Below are 22,940 nucleotides of genomic sequence, written 5' to 3'. Positions count from 1 at the left end.
CCTGAAGGCAGAAAGACCCACAAACAAGCAGCAGCTGAGGGCCGCTGCAGTAAAGGCCTGGCAAAGCATCTCGGAGGAAACCCAGCATTTGATCATGTCCATGGGTTCCAGACTTCAGGCCTTCATTGACTGCAAAGGATTTTCATCCAGGTATTAAAGGCGATCCTTATGTTTGTAATGATGTTGGTTTGTTCCATTACTTATGAGCCACCAACGATGGGGGTGTGTGTGTGCCACTGGCTGTACTTCCTGAATGGTTAGTGCCCCACTTTTGTCAAACCCCTTGAATTACAGCTGAAAGTCCTGACTTTGCTCCCATCTGGGTGTGTTTCCTTTCAACTTCAATGTGGTGGTGTACAGAGACCAAATGCCAAAACAGTTATCTTTGTTCCAATATTTCTGGTCCTGACTGTATATTACCTCTCAAGGCCTCCTGTATCTGTCATTGTATCTAGCAAACAATATAACATAATTTGATATCTGTTGTTTATTGTTGATGTTTTGGCTATATATTCAAATCGTTAGAATAAAAATGAAAGGAATTTATTTTTTATATATATATATATATATATATATATTCATATTCATATTCCTGAATGAAATAAACTGTATTAACTTTGTTCCTTTTTTGTTTAAGGATTCTTAGTGAGACAGACAGTAATAAATATTTGTCGAAGAAAAAGGTTGGAAAGTGACTCATACAATCCCCCTCATGTACGTCGAAAACAGAAAATAGCTGACATTGTCAATAAATACAGAAACAAACAGCTGGAACCAGAGTTTTATACCTCTCTTTTTCAAGAGGTTGGACTTAAAAACTGTAATCCTTAGACCAGGACTTTCTTTGAACAATTAAATTGCAGCTTGGTGTCTGCAACAATGAAATATAATCTTCCCACTTGTCGACCTCTGGTGTAAACCACATTCTGAGCATGACTTCTGCTTCTACTCAAGAAAATAAAGAGGACTTGCCTTTGGCTCCAGTCCTGCAGTTTTTCTGAGCACATCATCACACCTTCAGATGCTGCAGAGGGACAAGCTTTGATAATGAATAATTATTTATTAATAGACAATATAATGGATGTATAGCAAATAGAAGGTTAACTACACTTCTCATGATTTTCCATGTTCACAAAAAAAAAAAAAAAGCCAGATTCTGAGCATAGAGTTAACACCTGAAGTTTCATATTTGGTTTCTCTACCAGATTAGACTCAAGGGCAAATTATTTTAGATAAATTATTTTTGTGTCTGGCTGCTTGGTTTGCTTTTTCCTTTACAAGCAGGTTGGATACATGATTTTATTTAACATCTAACCAGAAAATTCTGTTTGGATCTTGTCTTCTACTTCCAAAGCCATGGACTGGTTGCTAAATGTTTTATCTTTGTAAGTTGTTATTGTCTTTATCTTCTGCTAGTCTGTCTAGAATAAAAATCTTGAGCCATTGGCTTAAGTGAAGAGAGAAGCAAAAATACTTTCTTTGGAGTATAAACCATTCATCCTTGTTCTGTGGTTAGTTTTGGAATATGCCTGGGTTGCTGACATCTGAGCTATCCTCCACAATTTTTTGAGAGACAAGCAAAACCCTTGTTATGGAATTTGGTACAGTTGGATGTGTGTTGTACATGTAAACACACCTACACACTCACACATGAAAACTAGCTACTACTAGAAACCTAAATTACAGATTTCAGAATCACAATCATGCTTTCACTCATTTCAGCTGAATGCAGGACTTGGCAAACATTCACTGTCTAACGTCAAGGGAAATAAAGAACACACACATTTAATATGTCATAAAATTGTTGTTGAAATCATTGGGCTAGCTACATATTTCAGAAAAATTGTAATTCTCAAAATTTTACTTTTTTTGGCCCTTGTTGCAAGTATAGAATACTAGAATTGACATTAGAAGAGATGATTCTGCCAAAAACTGAGCACTCATGCCAATGTACTCCCCCACCCCTGGACTAATAACATCAGAACACCTATTTGTACAAAATACATGTTGCATAATGGTTGAAAGATGGTCTTCCTTCATTGCATTGATTGCTATGTTCTGTACTACTAAAAGTTAACAGGGTCTACAATTTTTGGTGGATGCCAAGCATGAGATTCTTATAATGTCTACAAGCCTTGAAAATCTTTGCATAGCTCCAAAGATGATATAATTAATGGCTGAAGTAGACATAGGGCAGGATATAAATGCTTTTAGAGAACTTTTGTTAACACATCTAAAAATTAACCTTCACATGTTGTAAATGTAAATAATTTCTTCCCAGAGAGTATCCAGAATATTTCAGGGACAGATCTTTCTGGGGAGCATGGGTAAGCAATCAAAAAGATCCTATGAACCTGGATTTGAAAATAATTCCTATTGATTCAATGGATTGTAATTTTTAATAAATATATCAGGAGATACTTAAATAAATATATCAGGAGATACAGAAGAATTCACTTCCTGATTTTCCAGCACAATTTGGTGCTTTGTTCTTTTGTTTCCTTTTTTTTCAACCATCCTAACATAGATCAGAATTTTTAAAAAATTCTATTTAATGATAGAACAGTGCTGCAGAAGTAGGAAATTAAACACTTTGCCACAAAGTCACTGGATTAACTTCGTAATAGCCCCATAATATTTAGGGCTGGTCACCTATGTATCAAGGTAATAAATAGTCTAGTAACTCTCTGCTATTGAAACAAAGCTGATTTAGAGAATAAATCTAAAAGAATAAGGAACTTGTAATATTAAATATGCCTTGGATACTTAGTAGGGAGCTTATGCATTATTTTGGTTTTAAACATGATAATCTCTTCTGCTGACTTACTTTGATGAACAAATGGCCAGTAATCATCTCCAGAAAGTGAAACTTTAGCTGTGTGTTATATTGTTAGTCCCTTCCCATTCTAAAATTAATTATTATGGTAAATTCATTTTCTATAGCAAAGTAAGTGTATATCACAAAATGTGAATATTGATTCTCTTACTCTTGCTGGCAACAGTTAAATCTTTTGCAAAACACTTCATAAATTGTGCTTTTCCTTTTTTATATCCAGTTTTACCAGGGCACATGGCATAGAATTAAAAGGAACCATATGTATAAAACATACATATGACGGTTCCTTTTTAGATCCATATCATTCTAAATACTGATATGTAAGGAGATGCTTTCAGGCCAGGGGGGCAGGCAAACTCTATTCATCCAGTTTGCCTGCAAAAGTTATTTTTTTAACTACTAAAATTCCAAGAAAAAGTATTTTGGGACAAACAACAGTGGGAGTCTTTTCTTTCCTCTTTTCTTTATAGTAAAGTTATGCCAAAGAAATAACAACGTCCAAGTGTGGACCAATTTGCAAGAAGAGAAGTTGAAAAAGTTACTACCTTTGACTGTGTGTGTGTGTGTGTGTGTGTGTAAAAATACTTTGCAGCTGGTTTCTAACTATTAGTGATGAGAATGGTTCGCTACTCTAAGAGGGATAACCTTTATTCTTTAGTGTTACAAATTGTGATCTTTTTGAAGAGGAAAGTGACCCTAAAAATAATAGTTTTTAGAGAAGATTCAGCAACAGACAAGATTGAATTAGCATTGAATTAGCAAGGTGGTGATTATTGTTTTGGTAGGTCCAAATGTACCTATTTGGAAAATAAGGACATACAATAAAATTAATTCCAAAGTCTAGCAGGTTTCTAAGTAATAGGCGGACTGGAACTACATATAGCAAGGGCAATGAGGATCCTGAGGTATATAGGCTTTTATATCGCACATTGTATTTGATACTGAAGACTTGCCAATATTAATCCAGTGCATGAGCACTAACTTAATTGTAGACTTGCTTAGATACTGTTTAGCTCTATAAATTGACCAGTCACATTTAGTCCCTAGATTAAACGGCATGACCAATGCATGGCTACCACAAAAACTGTAATGAACATTGAACAATTGAGTGTCTGCATATATACATCAATTGCTGACATAGCTATAATTGTTTGAATCATATATGTACTCTGGACAAACCCACTAGTTAATATAACATCTTAATTAAACAGGTGAAAAAGAAAAATCTACAATGACTTTTAAACTAATTAGAAACAGGGCAAGACTTAAAATAAATTGCCTTTAACTATCCATTCAAGTTTAAAGATCTATAACTCAGCAAAATAAATTTTAGTCTGTTAAACTCTTCTATGAAACCACAAGAAACATTTAGCTTGTAAAGAGGTTGTTTCTTTTTCCTTTCCCCACAAGTTCCTTTTTCTTCTGTATGTCTAAATTTATCCCCATGGCTTGATTGGACTTTATTATTTGTTTAAGCAGCCTTAAGTAGATTTCAAAAACCTCTCAAGTAGGCAAACTGCCCTGAATCTATTTGCATAAATCTTCCTAATTTAAATCTGTTTATTATTACATAAAATGTCTTGGTGTTGAGGCCTATTTGTAATACTGCTGATAAAAATGATAAGGCAGAATATGCAACAGAAATTGCATCAAACAGTACTGAGTGTTTAAAAGAAATGTATAAGGGCTTGCTTCCACTGCATTCTCCCAGATAATGCATATGATGTGGTCCTCTGTACAGATGCTGGTTGTCTGTTTTCTATGTATAGTTGAGAAGGCTTCCAAATGCACTGGTAACTTTCTATTTTCTGTGCAGAGCTGTTGATTGATTGCAATAAAATGTTTTGTCTAGACCTGTCAAAAATAGTTGCATTTGAAAACTTAATTTTTGGATCAACTGAGACATCAGACATCCTTCATTAGCCTGCCCCAAGCTGATAGAAGGTAGTTCCAGATGTTGCTGGCCATCCCATCCTGGGAATTCTGAGAATCCAACACTTCTGCAGGGCATTAATTTGGAGAAAGTTGTCTAATATAAATAAATTTCAGGGTAGCCATTACATTTCCAAATTTTATTTTGAATACTATTCCACAAGGTAATTAAAGAGACTGTACATCTATAAAGCAGACAGCTTTCCTACCATTAATGCTGCTGCTTTCCTATTTTTCATTTTGTACTCTTTTATTCTAGTCTCTTGATGAGATACAATATTAGGGCTACACATATTTATCCTGTCTGTTTCTGTCGTAAGATATGCTTACCATCCTTTCAGTAGATCAGTATATTGGTATAAATTGAGGAAGAAAAAAAATGCAATCTTCATAGCACTTCCACATAAAAAATGTCTGTTTTAGTACTGTCAACAAAAAGTTTTCACTTAAGAAACATGAAGCCCTTTTCTTAAGCAGATTTTCAACCATTTATTAATGTACAGCATGCGTGCGTGCGTGCGTGTATGTATGTGTGTATATATATATATATATATATATATATATATATATATATATATATATATAAACAAGAGGTGGCAGCTGAAGGGAATCATGTCTGAAGTAAGTAGCTAATCTGTATGCAATGCAGCTGGAGCACAGCTGCAGGAAACAAAGCTTGTTTCCAATCCTCAGAATCTTATTTGCTTCAATGGGTCGTGAACAGATAGGAGTGCCTTGAGAATTGGACTGCCCAATATGTGAAGTTGCTTCCCAGTCAGGAAGCATACAATTGTCATGCAGCTGAACATTTGGCACAGGAGGATTATAGGACTACAATTTAAGATGAACAGGGAACAAAAATACAACCATGACTCAGTGATACGTTCACAATCATAAGAAGGTATCTTAAGAGTTGTTTCAAGAGTGCTTTGAAAGAGATGGCTAGATACCATATGCTTAAAATCATGTACAATTATGTATAAAGTTCTGTATGTTGCCAAGACATGATTTTTTGTTTTTACTGTATTTTCTGTAAATAATTCTAGCACTAAGTTGTAAAAGTAGACTGTAAATACAAAGATGTGAAGCTGTGCTCCTCTGTCTCTTGTATTTTATCTCTTGTTTAGAGAAGGCACAAAGGCTTGTTTGTATTTATGCCAACTCCTTGTCCAGAAGAAACACATCAGATACTGAATGTAACACAATTAGTCAAATAAATTTTAAAGATATTCTTATGTATTCAACTGATGGTCTTTAGTTTATGTGCTCACTTTCCTATGGGAAAAAAATGGTCTTTCCCATAGAAATGAAGGTGTAGAATTGTAGTGCTTTAAAACATTGCAGGTAACAGAAGCCTAGAAGCTCAGCCTTGTACTCTCTTAAATTTCATTCTAGCACCTTGATTCCAAGCATCTCTCTTGTCCAAGGAGGTTTACATATGGTCAAGACCAAGACATGTGAAGTGTTGTTATTACTAGCAATTACATTTAATATAGCCACCTACTCTAGTGGCTTCAGCAAAGGATCGTTACCTTGTCATGGTGCTGGAGCTTGAGCACCTCAATGATGCCATGAGCTAAACCGTGAAGGGCCACCCAAGACGGGAAGGTCATGACAGAGAGGTCACACTAAATGCGATCCCTGGGGAAGGTAATGGCAACCCACCCCAGTATTCTTGCCATGAAAACTAATTATTCTTAAACAAGCAATGCATGGAAGTGGAAGAAGACAATAGAATAAGAAGGACAAGAGACCTCTTCCGGAAAATTAGAACCATCGGAGGTAAATTTCAGGCCAAAATGGGTATGATCAAAAACAAAGATGGCAAGGACCTAACAGAAGAAGAGATCAAGAAAAGGTGGCAAGAATATACGGAAGACCTGTATAGGTGTCATGCGCTGCCTACCGCTGAGTAAAACACAGACACTGTTTCAGGGAAATCAGGTTCAGGTTTATTTCAGCGTAGTGCTGGATCAGAAAAAAGCTGAGAGTGAAGGGAGCGCGCCGGTGCGGGGTTTAAATACCCTGCGCCGGTCAGCGCCCCCTCACTTTGGGTTGCGTCACCCCCCCTTTGTCCTGCATGCTTCTGTGCTGGTAGGTGAAGGGTTGCAGGGCCCCTGCTGGTGCCCCGGGATTGCCCATAATCGGTTTCTTCCTTCGGCCGGTGATTGCTGTCAGCTGGGCGATCTCCGTTGCGCTTTGCTGACAGCTTCAGGTGTGCCTCGTGATCCACCCTGTCTTTGTCTTTCCTTCTTCCTCTTTTGTGTCTTGATGGCTGAATCATCCGGCCGGGGTCTGTGTCTGTTGTTGTGCGAGCTTTGCTTATCTTAAGTCCCTTCCCCTGCTTCCTAGGTATTGTCATGTGTGCCGTTGTGCTGATGTCTTCAGCTCAACGGCACTCATGACATACTGCCCCCCGTCCGAATAGTGCCCCCCCCCCCGGCCTTCCGGTTTTTTCCGGGAGAGCTGTCAAATATTTTTATTTTTATTTTTTTTAAATTTCCCGCCGGAGTGTTTTCGCCCCTCCCTCTGTTCCGCCCTCTACCTCATGTCCATCTTTGGGTGTGTTCCGAGTGCGCATGCCTCGACCACACCCTGGGATGCGCATGCCCCGGCCACACCCTGCTTGTTTGGCTCAGTTCGTCATGGGAAGAGGCGTGGCTGGTCGGGTGCTTTTCAGCTCCAGGTAGGAACCTTATCTTTTTGCATTGTGCGAATGCCATTTGTCATGTGTGCATCCTGGGCGTTGCCCCCAGGCATGCATTGGTGACCAATCGTCACTCCCTCGTGGGCCCGGGGCGGGGGGAGGGTGAGTCCCGGGGGGGAGAAGGTCTACTCAAGTCACGGGCTTGAGGGGCCCTTTCCCCTGGGGGCGCGGCGGGTGGGGGGGGGGAGGCCTGCGGGGAAAAGGGTGTTCAGGGGCCGGTTCAGCTTGGTGCCCCTTTGGCTTGTCGGGGTACGTCCTGTGGAATGCCCGGGTTAGGTCTGGCGCCTTGACGTGTTGCGCCGCCACCCATTCTGGGTGGGGGAAGTGTTTCCACCTTACTAGGTAGTGTAGAGTTCCCTGTTGACGGCAAGAGTCGAGTATGTCTCTTACTTCGAAATGTTGTTGGCCGTCGATCATCACTGGGGAGGGCAGTGGCGTGCTTGGGTGCCATCGAGAGGTGGTTGCAGGTTTCAGGAGGCTGCTGTGAAATACCGGGTGGAGTCTCCGTAGATTGTGTGGCAGGTCCAGGCGTATTGCCACCGGGTTCACTATCTGTGTCACTCGAAGCGGCCCGATACACTTAGGTCCCAGTTTTTTCGAGGGTTGAGGTGACTTCAGGAATTTGGTGGATAGGTAGACCATATCCCCTGCCTGGAATGTCGGTTGCTGGTGCCGGTGCTTGTCGGCCTGCTCTTTGTAGGCCACCTGTGCTTCCTTCAGCGCTGCCGTGATTATTGGCCACGATTCCGCAATCTTCCGTCCCCAGTCACTGGCGTCCACTTGGGGTCCCGGGGGTTGCGGTAGCTCCGGTATGGGTACGAAGTCGCACCCTGAGACTACTTCGAACGGGGTTTTCCCCGTGCTCGTGTGGACGGCGTTATTGTATGCGACTTCTGCGAACGGGAGCAGTTCGACCCAGTCGTCTTGGTGGTAGTTGGTGTATGAGCGTATGAATTGTTCTAGGGTGGCGTTGAGGACCTCCGTGGCTCCGTCCGTCTGGGGGTGCCAGGCCGTGGATAGGGCTTGTTGGGTCCCCGTCAGTTTTAGGAAGGCCCGCCAGAATTTCGAAGTGAATTGTGTGCCCCTGTCAGTCACCACGTGTGCAGGACATCCGTGTAACCTGTACACGTGTATAAGGAAGAGTTTGGCTAGTTGCTGGGCGGACGGGACCGATGAGCAGGGGATGAAGTGGGCCTGTTTCGAAAAGTAGTCTTTCACCACCCAAATGGCCGTTTTCTTCTGGCTGGGCGGGAGGTCTACTATGAAATCCATGGAGATTTCCTCCCATGGGCGGGAGGGCTCCGCCACCGTTTGTAGGAGTCCCGGGGGCTTACCTGGTGCCCGTTTGGCCCTGGCGCATGTCGGGCAGGACGCTACATAGGCTTTCACGTCCCGTCTCAGTGCGGGCCACCAGAATTGACGTCGTGTTAGATGCAGGGTCTTTAGGAACCCGAAGTGTCCCGCTTGCTTGGTGTCGTGTGATCTGCGCAAGATCGCCTGGCGTTGCGAGTCCGGGACGTATATTCTGCCTTCCCCCCATGCCAGGTCCTGTGCCATCGTCACCTTGTCAGGGTTTGCTAGTAGCCAGGGGTCGGTTTTGAGGGCGGCGGTGAGGTCCGCGCGTATACCCCCTGGCAGTTGCGAGTGGCGCCGTCTGGTCACTGGTTGCCCCACCGTCGGTTGTGCCGTGGGGTTGGGCTGCCTCCGAGCGCCGCTCCGAGTGGTCACAGCCATCCCCAGCTGGGAAGCGGATAGGACCGTCCCGATCATATCTGGGGCGGGCTCTTCATCTTGGGGCAGTCGGGAGAGGGCGTCAGCCAGGAAGTTCTTTTTGCCCGGCATGAACTTCAGCTGAAAGTTAAAGCGGCTGAAGAATTGGCCCATCTGACCTGTTTTGGGCTGAGGCGTCTGGGCGTCCGGAGGGCCTCGAGGTTCCGGTGGTCAGTCCAGACCTCAAATGGTTGGGTGGCTCCTTCCAGTAGGTGCCTCCATGTTTCTAGCGCCGATTTTACTGCGAAGGCTTCCTTCTCCCACACGTGCCAACGCCTTTCTGTCTCTGAGAATTTCCGCGACAGGTAGGCGCATGGTTTCAGGACTCCTGTGGAGTCCTTTTGGAGTAGGATGCCCCCCAGGGAGAAGTCTGAGGCGTCGGCTTGGACCACGAACGGCCGTTCTGGGTCCGGGTGCGCTAGGGTTGGCTCCGTGGTGAAGAGCGCTTTCAGCCTGTTGAATGCGGTTTGACACGCGGGAGTCCAATTTAGTACTGTCCCTGGGTTCTTGGCGCGCCGTGTGTCCCCCACCCCTTTAGTTTTGAGGAGGTCTGTTAGGGGGAGGGCTATCTCCGCGAACCCCCATGCGAATGACCTGTAGAAATTCGCGAAGTCGAGGAAGCTCTGGAGTTGGCGCCTGTTACGGGGGCGTTCCCAATTCACCACCGCCTCGACTTTTGCGGGGTCCATCTCTATGCCTTCCCCGGAGATTCGGTACCCCAGGTAGTCTAGGCGTGCTTTATGGAATTCGCACTTTGAGGGTTTGGCATAGAGTTTCGCCCTTTTTAGCTTCTCGAGGACTTGTCTGACTAGGGTCACGTGCTCCTCGTGCGTCTGTGTGTAGATGAGGACATCGTCTATGTAGACCAGGACCCCTTTGAACAGGTGTTCATGCAGAACCTCATTGATGAGCTGCATGAACACCCCCGGGGCCCCTGCTAGTCCGAATGGCAGCACTTTGTACTGAAAGGCGCCTAGGGGGCAGTTGAACACAGTTTTCCATTCGTCCCCCTCCCTGATTCTGATTCGGTAGTACGCCTCGCGAAGGTCCAGCTTGGAGAATACTCTGCCCATGGACAGGTGGGCGAGCATGTCTTTCACGAGGGGTAGGGGGTATTTATTGGATAGGGAAGCTGCGTTGAGGCCCCGGTAGTTGGTGCAGAGCCGTAGGGTGCCGTCTTTTTTCTCCCAGAATAAGACGGGCGCTCCGACCGGTGAGCATGCCGGCTCGATGAAGCCCCTCTCCAGGTTTTTATCGATGAACTCCCGGAGGGTTGTCATCTCCTTCGGGGTCATCGAGTAAATCTTCGGCCTAGGTAAGGGGACATCGGGCAGCAGGTCGATCCTACAGTCCGTCTTGCGGTGGGGGGGTAGTTGATCAGCCTCCGCCTCTCCGAAGACCTCTGAGAAGTCAGCGTATTGCTCAGGTAGGTCTTCTGGGGTAGCTATGTTGTCCTGGGTTGCCGCCTCTGCCCGTCCCACAGTGGGATTGGTCCTGCCCGCCGGAACTGGCGCCCGGTACGCGCCGTCGTCGAATTGGAAGGTGCGGGTCTTCCAGTTGATGCGCGGGTTGTTTGTCGCGAGCCATGGTATTCCCAAGACTACGATGGGCCGCCCGATGTGGGTTACCACAAACGATGTTCGTTCGGTGTGGGTGCCCATTTGTAGGGTGACCGGCTCGGTCTGCATCGTGGCTGGTTTCCCTCCCGCTGTCGAGCCATCCAGCTGGTGGAATGCCAGCGGCGTGGGGAGGGGGAGGCAAGGTAGGTCGAGCTTGGCGACTATGTCGGGGTGGATCAGGTTTTTGGAGCACCCCGAGTCCACTAGTGCCGTGGTCGTGGTGGCTCTGTTGCCCATGGAGAGTTTGATTGCTGCCATTATTATGGGGCTTTCGTCGCTCTGTCGAAGTGATTCGCGCCCCTGTCCCACCACCTGCCTCGCGGCGCGTTTTAGGGCAGGTGGGGAGCGTTTCCCGCCGGCTGGTCTGGGCCTTCGGCGTCCTCCCCCCCCAAGTAAGCATCCCATCCTTCGTCCGGTGTCGCTGTGGCTCCGGTCATCCGGCGGTGGGGGGGCGGCGGCGGGTTAGTTGGTTTGAGGCTAGGTTTCAGTGCGGGTTTGGGAGCGCTAGCTAGGGTTCGGTTGGAGAAGCAATCTGCCGTTTTGTGCCCCATTTTTCCGCACCTCCCGCAGGGCCCGCGAGTAAACCTCTTCTTTTGATATGTGGGGCCGGCTGGCCCCATGTGTGGCGCAGGTACCTTTGGGCTGGTGTTGGTTTTGTCTTCTGTCGTCGCCATTAGGAAGGTGCGGTGCGCATGTTCCGCTCTCCCCGCGAGGTGGATCCAGCCTTGCAGAGTCTCCGGGTCGTCCCGGTAGAGAGCCCATTGGAGTACCTCGCGGTTGAGGCCCCTTTTGAACATTTCTAGCAGGGTGGTCTCGGACCAGTCGTTGACCTTCCCTGCGAGGGCTTTAAATTCGAGGGCGTAGTCCGGGACAGTTCGTGCGCCCTGTTTGAGGCTTTGGAGTGCGCTTTTAGCCCTCTCTTTGGCTAGCGGGTCCTCAAAGTAGTGCTTCATCTCGGTGATGAAAGCATGGAAGTCCGAGAGGGCGGGGGAGTTGGACTTGTACATTTGGACGTACCAGTCCGCCGCCCTGTCTTGTAGTTTGATCACCAGGGCTGCGATCTTGTCTGCTTCTGAGTTAAAGGAGTGTCCGTGCCGCCCCATGAACTCCCTGGCGTTCGTGATGAAGAACGACAGTTTCACGGGGTTCCCGTCGAAAAAAATGGGGAAGTCCTTTGGGGCCCGGGTGTTCGGTGAGCCCCCTCTTCTCGCTCCCTGATCCATGGCGTCGTCCACCTGGGGCGCTTGCTGGTTAGCATTGGGCCTATGGGGGTGCTCAGGCCCGCTCGGGGTTTGGATCGGGGTGTGTACCTGCACGGGGACGTAGTTGTGAGGTATGGAGGACATCAGCGACTGCAGTGTGGTCCCGAGGTCCCTCAGTTGGGCCTCCATGGCCGCGAGTCTGGCTTGCGTTTCTCGGTCCGAGATCCGCGCCGCAGCTGTGGCCGGACCTGTCGGCATTTCCGGACGGTTGAGCCACCGGTGGGGTTCAGGCGTTCCCTTCCGCTGGCCAGCTTCCTCGGTTCGGAAGTCATTCGGCTGGTTTGCCTCTCCGTCCTCCGCCGCGCTTGCTGCAGTTGGACTGAAGCTCCACGCCTGTGGCTGGGGTGCGATGTGGGGCGGGGAGGTTTCCGCGGGTCCCGGGAGGTATGTTGCTCCCTCCCGTGGCCGGGACGCCTCCGCCTCCGCCTCCCTCCGGGGTTGGAGCTGAGGCTCGGGGTGGGCCGGGAGGGTGTCTGTGGCTCCTGGGGTCCGCGTTGTCTCTGGCCTCGGTCGGTCCTCCTCCTCTTCTCGCCGTGCGGCTCGGCCGCCCTGGCCGCGACGCGTCGGCTTCATCGCCCTCCGCTCATGTTCTTCTCGCCGTCTGTTCCTCCCGCGGCTCGTTGGCGTCCGGTGGGGCTTGGCGAGGCTGAGTTTATGACTCTCAGCTTTATGTCATGCGCTGCCTACCGCTGAGTAAAACACAGACACTGTTTCAGGGAAATCAGGTTCAGGTTTATTTCAGCGTAGTGCTGGATCAGAAAAAAGCTGAGAGTGAAGGGAGCGCGCCGGTGCGGGGTTTAAATACCCTGCGCTGGTCAGCGCCCCCTCACTTTGGGTTGCGTCACCCCCCCTTTGTCCTGCATGCTTCTGTGCTGGTAGGTGAAGGGTTGCGGGGCCCCTGCTGGTGCCCCGGGATTGCCCATAATCGGTTTCTTCCTTCGGCCGGTGATTGCTGTCAGCTGGGCGATCTCCGTTGCGCTTTGCTGACAGCTTCAGGTGTGCCTCGTGATCCACCCTGTCTTTGTCTTTCCTTCTTCCTCTTTTGTGTCTTGATGGCTGAATCATCCGGCCGGGGTCTGTGTCTGTTGTTGTGCGAGCTTTGCTTATCTTAAGTCCCTTCCCCTGCTTCCTAGGTATTGTCATGTGTGCCGTTGAGCTGATGTCTTCAGCTCAACGGCACTCATGACAATAGGAAGGATAACAATATCGGGGATAGCTTTGACGGTGTGGTCAGTGAGCTAGAGCCGGACATCCTGAAGAGTGAGGTTGAATGGGCCTTAAGAAGCATTGCTAATAACGAGGCAGCAGGAGACGACGGCATCCCAGCTGAACTGTTCAAAATCTTGCAAGATGATGCTGTCAAGGTAATGCATGCTATATGCCAGCAAATTTGGAAAACACAGGAATGGCCATCAGACTGGAAAAAATCAACTTATATCCCCATACCAAAAAAGGGATACACTAAAGAATGTTCAGACTCAAACAGTGGCACTCATTTCACATGCCAGTAAGGTAATGCTCAAGATCCTGCAAGGTAGACTTCAGCAATTCATGGAGCGAGAATTGCCAGATGTACAAGCTGGGTTTAGAAAAGGCAGAGGAACTAGGGACCAAATTGCCAATATCCGCTGGATAATGGAAAAAGCCAGGGAGTTTCAGAAAAAGATCTATTTCTGTTTTATTGACTATTCTAAAGCCTTTGACTGTGTGGACCATAACAAATTGTGGCAAGTTCTTAGCAGCATGGGGATACCAAGTCATCTTGTCTGCCTCCTGAGGAATCTGTATAACGACCAAGTAGCAACAGTAAGAACAGACCACGGAACAACGGACTGGTTTAAGATTGGGAAAGGAGTACGGCAGGGCTGTATACTCTCACCCTACCTATTCAGTTTGTGCACAGAATGCATCGTGCGACATGCTGGGCTTGAGGAATCCAAGGCTGGAGTTAAAATCGCGGGAAGAAACATTAACAATCTCAGATATGCAGATGATACCACTTTGATGGCTGAAAGCGAAGAGGAACTGAGGAGCCTTATGATGAAGGTGAAAGAAGAAAGTGCAAAAGCTGGCTTGCAGCTAAACCTCAAAAAAACCAAGATTATGGCAACCAGCTTGATTGATAACTGGCAAATAGAGGGAGAAAATGTAGAAGCAGTGACAGACTTTGTATTTCTAGGTGCAAAGATTACTGCAGATGCTGACTGCAGTCAGGAAATCAGAAGACGCTTAATCCTTGGGAGAAGAGCAATGACAAATCTCAATAAAATAGTTAAGAGCGGAGACATCACACTGACAACAAAGGCCCGCATAGTTAAAGCAATGGTGTTCCCCATAGTAACATATGGCTGCGAGAGCTGGACCATAAGGAAGGCTGAGAGAAGGAAGATCGATGGTTTTGAACTGTGGTGTTGGAGGAAAATTCTGAGAGTGCCTTGGACTGCAAGAAGATCAAACCAGTCCATCCTCCAGGAAATAAAGCCAGACTGCTCACTTGAGGGAATGATATTAAAGGCAAAACTGAAATACTTTGGCCACATAATGAGAAGACAGGACACCCTGGAGAAGATGCTGATGCTAGGGAGAGTGGAGGGCAAAAGGAAGAGGGGCCGACCAAGGGCAAGGTGGATGGATGATATTCTAGAGGTGACGGACTTGTCCCTGGGGGAGCTGGGGGTGTTGACGACCGACAGGAAGCTCTGATGTGGGCTGGTCCATGAAGTCACGAAGAGTCAGAAGCGACTAAACAAATAACTCTAGTGGACTCTGGGTGGCTTACAAAATATAATACTAGATTAAAACAATTAAAAACATAAAACTAAACAAGGCAGCCCAGACGAAACACAGCCATTAAAACAAAGCACAACAGCCCCCCCCCCCCACATACACATCACATTAATCCCAGGCCTGGGACCAAGCTGGCACACAAGATGTACCTGTGTAAAGGTCCTCCTGGCCACAGCTGCTACCTGGTCTTTGAACAGTTGCTGTGAGTCCTGGAGGACCCCCAAGTTGCTCACCAATCTCAAATGGGGAAGTGCAACCCCATCCAAGACTAACAATGGAGATGTCTTTGACCCTGGGGGGGCCAGACAGCCACAGCCACTCAGTCTTGGTAGGACTGAACTGGAGCCTGTTTCTCCCTATCCAGACCTGAACAGCCTCCAGACACTAGATCAGTACCTCAACAGCTTCCCTTGCACAGCCCAAGGTAGATGTAAATCTGGCCCCGAACTGACGGATGAGCTCATCCAGTGGTTTCATGTAGATGTTAAACGGAAGGGGGGAAAGCACCCTGAACCCTGGGGCACCCCACAGTCTTTTCCCTCCCATCAACACAGACTGGAACTGACCACTGAGGAAGGAGTTGAACCACTGCAAGACAGTGCTCCCACTCCCAATCCCCACAGTTGGTCCAGAAGGAAACTGGTCAGCAGTATTGAAATCCACTGAGAGATCAAGGAGCGCAAGGATGGATGCACTACCCCCATTCTGGTTCTGCCATAGGTCATTGACAAGTGGGACCAGCACTGTCTCCGTACTATACCTGGTCTGAAGCCCGACTGAAATGGGTCCGTTAAGTGTTGAACTTCATGTTCTCTACATACCACAGTAATGGATTTTTTCCAGGTATACAGAGTAACCTGAGACATCAATATAGATTAGGGGTGTGAAACCAGCAACAGCTGGAGCACCACTATTTCTCAACCTCTGACATATATGCAGACGGATGCTTTCCTCATGTCTCAGTCCCTATTTGAATCAAGTCATCTAAGGTGCATTTTGAACTGGTAAATTCAGAATTGTCAGAGGGAAAATTCCATACATGAAGCACAACCCCTCATTATTCATTCTGGTGGATGATCTTTACTGGGACCTGGATTGGAAACTGCAGCCCTTCTTGTCCTATCAGACCTCTCAGTCACATTCAATACTATCAGACAAACAACGTATCCATCTGAAGTGCCTGAAATAATTTGACCACAGAGAGAGGACTGCAAGGCACCATTTTGCAGTGAATCATCATCATCATCATCATCATCATCATCATCATCAATTAAATGTATATGCCACCCAACTCCCAGCAACTCTGGGTGGTTTACAGTTATTAAAACATTTAAATACAAGGAGCGATACAAAAACACAAAACCAGCACAAGACAAAAGAACAACAATGGCAAAATAATAATAATAATAATCACAAAGAACAGCACAAAAACAACAGAACAAAATTCCTGGCATTGAACCTTCTTACAAAACAAAAACAAAAACAGCACAAGTATTAAACGATGCCAATGCTGTGATATCAAATATAAGCATCAGCTCACTGCAACTGATGTACAGCACACCAGTTGACTTTGGATGCAAAATCAGCAAAGAAGAAAAAAAGCCAGTGCATCACCAAAATGGAAGATCAGGTTGGAAAATAAGATGCAAGCAAGCTAGAACAGATGAAAGAAAAGAAGCTGAAGAACAAGAAGACCAAAGAATACCTGATCCAGTACTATCACCTAGAGACAAGGAAGATCAAGGAAGCACTGGAAATAATAAAGCAGCAAATAATAGCCATAGCCAAAAAAATCAGCAGATACGAAGTTCAAATAGCACACTAGTTTATTTCTAGTTTCAGTCAAATCAGAAATGTTTCTACCAATCCATCAATGGAGAGATTGCAATAAACTAGCCAACACCTGACAAAGAAGAAACAGCTACGGAGACAACCCAATACAACAAGAATGCAGCTTGGATAAAGGTGTGGAGAAGGAAAAAAAGGAAGCTGAACTTGTAAAACAGAAATGGTGGAGAAAAGGGCAAGGAAAAACAAGAATTGGTCAGCACCAGGTGAAGATTAACTGCATGGTTTTTGGTTGAAACATCTGACTGGTGTGCACCCACCTAATCAGTTTAATAACGTACTGCAAGGAGGTGAAATTGAAGATTGGTTAACATCTGGCAAAACCTACCTGATAATGAAAGATCCAACAAAAGAGGCAGCACCAGGCAACTACAGGCCAATTACCTGCTTAACAACAACTTTCAAATTGCTAACTGGTGTGGTAGCTGATGCAGTCCAAGCATCTAGTTGAAAACAAGCTCTTTTCATCTACACAGAAAGGAAACCGCCGTAATTGACAGGATGATCTTGGAAAACTGTAAGAGAAGGAAGACCAACTTGAATGTAGTTTGGATTGTTGTTATTAAACAACAGCATCTGCCTGTCCCAGGTCCTTGGGAAGGACTTGATCAGTGGACAAAAATGCCAAATCCAGTCTAAACATCTGGCTGACTGTGTGACCTACCATAATAATAGTAATAGTAATAGTAATACCACCACCCAGAGGGGAACAGAAAGGAAGAAAGAGGCATCAATTGTCCTTTCCAAAGGCCTGGGCAAAGAGCCAGGTCTTTAAGGCCCTTTGAAATACCAGTAGGTGGGAGCTGTTCAAATCTTGGGGGGAACCTCATTCCAGAGGGCATTCATCAACATTCATCTCCTACCTGAGCTGGCAATTCCAGTTGGCAGTTATGAGAAAGAGCAGTCAAGCACACAGTTGCTCTAATGTGGAGCATCTCATAGCTTGGTCCTTTCTCCAGGTTACTTAACATTTAGATGAAATAGTTAAGAGAAGTCATTTAACAGTTAAAGGTGAGGTGTCACCAATATGTGGATGATACTCAATGGTACATCGTCAAGCTGGGTTAGAGATGCTGTGGGAGTCTTAAATTGGTGTCTGGAAGCTGTAAGGAACTGGATGGGGAGAATCAAACTTGGCTAAACCCTAGCAAGATGAAGGTATTGTTTGTGTATAAACATCTTGGCTAGCCAGAAATATTGGTCCTGGCAGTTGATTTTAAATGGAATTATACTCCCCCTGAAAGACCTTGTTTGTGACTTTGGGCTCCTCCTGGACTCATGATTCCTGCTTGAACACCAGATGGAAGCCACAATCAGGGTGCCCTTTTAGCTGGTCTGCCAATTGTGATTCTACCTAAACAAAGATGCCCCAATGATGATGACTCATGTGGTGATACCCTGATCAACCACATGAGGAACTGCCTTTGGGGATGACTCAGAAGTTCACCAAATCTCTGCCATGAAATGTGTTCACTGCAGTCCAGCTTGTTAAATCATCACTAATAATGTGGAGATACATTACAAACAAGCAGAAATGTTCAGACACTGTTTTATTTTTATAGTTTTCAAGGTAATTGCTCCTAGAAGTGCAAATCAGTTTAGTTCACAGTCTGTCACATACCAAATTCATATGCATTTCTCATCAGTTCTTCTGAGTAAAAGAAACTGGAATTAGCACATGGGTTTGCCTTCCTCTAATTAAATCTGTCATCTTTTCTGTTGGACTATTGCCTGTTTTCACCTATCAGAGCCATAGGTTGGAGTACTTGAGATATTTGAAGAAGGATGAAACTAAATCCAGTATTTGTCTTTTTTTTTTTTTAACTTGCAAGGTAGACATATTCATCACTTTCATGCATGTCCCTTCCTTAAATATCCTTCAGGGCTCCCATTTTGACTTTGATCCATGTTACCAGCAAAATGCCCATCAATATAAGCGGGATGTATCGGTCATCATATTGGATGAAGAATTATAATAATAAATAGGACCATTCTATACATTATCATAAAGAGGGCTGGTCAATAGCATCTTTGTCAAATTTAATAACAACAACAGCAGCAGCAGCAGCAGCTAAAGTGCTCTGGGACTTTAGAATTCGAACAGACAAGCATCTACCACACAACACTCCAGACTTAATAATTGTTGATAAGAAAGACAAAAAATCTGGATAGCAGACATTGCAATACCTGGAGACAACAAAATAGAAGAGAAAGAATTGGAGAAAATAACAAAATATAAATACCTGCAAACAGAAGTAGAACAACTGTGGCAAAAGAAAGCAAAGATAGTACCAATAGTAATAAGCACCTAGGGTGCAATTCCAAAACATCTGAAGCACCACAAACACCACTGGCACTGACAAAATCACCAACAGTCAATTGCAAAAGGCAGCTTTACTTGGAACAGCTTACATCCTGCAACGATACCTTTAATATTATTAAACAACATCTGTCTATCCCAGGTCCTTGGGAAGGACTTGATAGGTGGACAAAAATGCCAAATCCAGTCTAAAACTCTGGCAGACTCTGTGACCAAACATCATTGGAAGCTGCCCCCATTAAGTGAGATCAGGATTTGACTGCAGTGAAAATAGCAGTGGCCCTGATGGTAATATATATTTTTCCCTCTTGGAAGTTGACAGCAGCTGTTATTTACATGGGGAAAAGCATATAGTGCATTTTTTAAAGCACACAGTACATTATCATATTTATAGACTACAACAGACTCACACTGGTATTCAATATATATAATCTGTAAAAACAAATAGTAGAACTCTTCTTCCACCACCACCCCATGACCCCACATAGAGCAGTTCTTCTATAATTGACACATCAAATGGAAGTATCACATCAGCCAGACAGAGTTTGGGTGGGCAGGAGCAGAGGCTGCCAGCATCTTCCTCATCCAGATTGGTGCGAGGAAGCATGGAGAATAATGCACGTTTATTCCAGTGTGTTTATTCCATGTGTGTCTGAAAGGGGATGCTCTGTTAGGCCTTGGTGCCAAGTAGCAGCCATGGAGGCTGGCTGTGTGAAGATCAAGACCTCTTCTTTTGCGGTGACATGGCATGAGTGTCATGCTCCCCGTTGCAAGGCATCCATGCATCACAACGGGGAACATGCCTTTCAGGAAGAAGGAAGGGATAGCCCTAATCCTTTAATCACTCAACCACTAAAAGCAATCAAAGGACAAAGGAGGCACACCTTTGCCAGAACCAGAAGGGCCATCAACAGATCGGCGGAACTTCCACACATTACCCCGGGGCACGCACCTGCAACGGATAAGGAAGAGGAGACAGAAGAAACCAGCAGTGATCACCCTAATCACCCATCAGCAGACCGGTATCGCTTCCAGATCGCCCATCAGGGATCCGGATCCAACCCGAGGGACAATAGGGGGTGGAGGGGGACAAGGTCCGCCATGCGGGTATATACGGGGTACCCCGCAACCACGCCTGCATTCCCGGCTTTTTGCGCGTATGCACTCTGTATTCAATAAACAGAAATCCTTAGCCCCAATCTAAGTGAGTCCGTGCCTTATTGGGTAACGCGGCAACCGTTACAATGAGTGGCTGTATATATAGAGCTGGGCAATAGGGTCAAGTAGGGATCCTGACAGTACTGCACTGGCCAGCCACTCAGGAGATTACTAATGCATGAGTGGCCATGAGCAGTGCCTCCCAATCTAGGAAAGGCTGCAATTGACGCACAAGATATATTTGTGCAAAGGCCTTCCTCACCATGGTTGCCACTGCTGTTCAAGCAGGAGCTGTTACTCCAGGAGAATCCCCAGATTGTGTATCAACTCTGACTGAGGGAAGGTAACCCCAGGCATTACAGATGGCAAGTCACTAGATGTTGGGGGCCCTAAAACCTGGAGTCATTCAGTCTTGTCTGTGTTAAGCTGAACCTGGTTCTTTCCATCCAGATCCATCCAGACTCTAGACACTGGAAAGCACCTCCACTGCATCATTTGACTGGCCAGGGGGAGAGATGTACAAGTGAGTTTTATCACTTACCCAGCAGTTTTATGTAGATTTTAAGTAGGAGCGAGGGGAGAGTCTAGCCCTGTGGCACCCCACAAAACAGAGCCTAGGGCTAGACCTCTCCCCACACCAACACCAACTAGAACCAGCCTTGAAGAAGAGAGGAGAACCACAGAAGTACCATGATTGATGGTATTGAAAGTCACTAAAAGATGAAGTAGGGCCAGGATGGTTACACTACATTGGTTAATTACAAGCACAACTCTATAGTATATCCCAGTCTGAAACACAACTGTAATGGATCCAGATAATCTGCTTCCTCTAGAGCCCTGGGCCTACCACCTTCTGAATTACGTTCCCCAAAGAGGCATGGCTGGAGACTGGATGAAAATTGTCCAGAACTGCAGGGCCCAGGGGATGGACCACCACCTCCTTCAAGGCATGCAGAACTGCACCCACAAAGAAATAGTTAACACCATCTGAACTCAACTACGTGTCACCTCCCAGGAGGTGGAGGGACATGGGTTTAACACAGAGATGTTAGACACAGACACAGAGAACTCAACAACTGAAGGCCCTTGTCCTTTAACTTGGGAGTAACTGGATCAAACTCAACCCAGATAACCAGCCAAGACCCAGTCTGTCATGTTCACCGTTTCAATGTTAAACGTACATCGTAACGTTTCGCATGTCATTTTGCTGATGCGTGTTTAGGTTGGGAGGGGAGGAGGATTCTGTCTCCTGGGATGTTATCTGTATTCAGCTGGATTGGAATGTGTTTGGGTTATTTCGTGTGTTCAAGGTTTTCTTCCCAGGACATCAGCAGAAATTGTCACCAGCACCTGCGGTGGGGAATTTGAAACGGTTTGGGCGAGGGGAGGGATTACGTTCGCACCGAGGGTTTTTAGTTTGTATTTGGCACGCTTTTGCTCATTCTCAGCTTTCTCTGTATTTGCACACTATTCTTTAATAAATCAGATATCATTAAGCTTCTACTTGTGAGTCTGGTTTTGTTAGGGTAGGCAATCATTACACAGCCCCAGTCATCTCCACAGGACTAGCACAGCCACAGTCTAACTGACTGGATCCAAGCAGCTTTATCTGACAAAGGTTTTACATAATCATCACAGCGTCCCTATGAGGACTTTCCCAACCCCTCCTTACCAAGAAGGAACAGATTCATTGAAACAGGATTGCCAGCTGGTTATCTGTGAACACAATAAGTACATTGAAGTCCCCCAACACTAAGAGGCAAGGGTACTCTACCACCAGCCCTGCAATTAGATACAAGAGCTCAAGTCAAGATTGCACTGGGCAGCAGTTTCTGCCTGTTCCATTAGACTTGGCAGGGTGGGCAGGCTCCGAGACAAAAATTACTGCAAAAAGTTGCAAAAAAAAAAAAAGTATCTAGGCCTACGTGTATATAAAATTACTTTTTCCAGCATCAGACAGACTGGTTTTTCAATCACAATATTTTCCCAACAAATTTTTATTTTCAAGAACATATGCTAGCGATAAGATAGAATCAATGATGATGTGCTTTCAAATTTCACCACAGAAACTTGACAAAGCCATGTGATCTACAGACTAGAATGATCATAGATTTGAAGGGGCTGGATTGTGAAATAGATTGCAGCAGAACAGAAATTGGACAGACAAATAAATAAATAAATCCCCATCCCCACTAAAAGGGGGAGGGAGTGCAATCTGAACTCCAGAAGCAAAGCAGAGAGGAGCTATAGTACAAAAAATAGCATACTCTAAATTCCTCTTTGATCTCATCGCAGGAAGGAATTTTCTGGTTTGAACATGCTGGGTAGGTTGGATCTTCCTGAAGCAGGTAATCCTATAAATACCTAGGCTCTAAGACAGAAAGGGCTTTGTTAGGTTAAAAGTAACACTTTGCAATTGCACTTTGAAGCCTGCAATACCAGGGTTATATGACACTGGTGGCCTTCCCCATCAGTAAGCAGGCTTCTGGATTCGGTACTGCTTCTTCCAGATGGTCTTCAAATATAGCCTTCAAAGGCAGGCCCACAAAAAATAAAAGGCAGTAGTCAATCTGTGATATGATGAGGGCATGGGTAAATGCTGCCAGGCCACACATTCCAGGGAAGGACACAATTAGCAAACCAGCTCAAGCTGGGCGATACACCTTCCCCACCTGAGACATAGCCTACACCTACCTCTCTA

The 22,940-nt window shown here is 45.8% G+C and overlaps 1 protein-coding gene across 4 annotated transcripts in view; it reads left to right on the top strand.

Moving 5' to 3' along the window:
- The window catches only part of RALGAPB (Ral GTPase activating protein non-catalytic subunit beta), an 87,441-nt gene extending 81,434 nt beyond the window's left edge, over positions 1-6,007 (top strand). For all 4 annotated transcript variants that reach the window (XM_063297257.1, XM_063297256.1, XM_063297255.1 and 1 more), the window contains one exon: positions 638-6,007. In XM_063297257.1, the coding sequence (XP_063153327.1) occupies positions 638-831 (194 nt within the window). In that variant the 3' untranslated portion in view covers positions 832-6,007. The remainder of the gene's footprint in view (positions 1-637) is intronic.
- The last annotated feature ends 16,933 nt before the right edge of the window (positions 6,008-22,940 follow it).

This window comes from Candoia aspera, chromosome 3 (assembly GCF_035149785.1).
Source record: "Candoia aspera isolate rCanAsp1 chromosome 3, rCanAsp1.hap2, whole genome shotgun sequence".
NCBI lineage: Eukaryota > Metazoa > Chordata > Lepidosauria > Squamata > Boidae > Candoia > Candoia aspera.
This window is presented reverse-complemented; position numbering and strand designations above follow the sequence as displayed.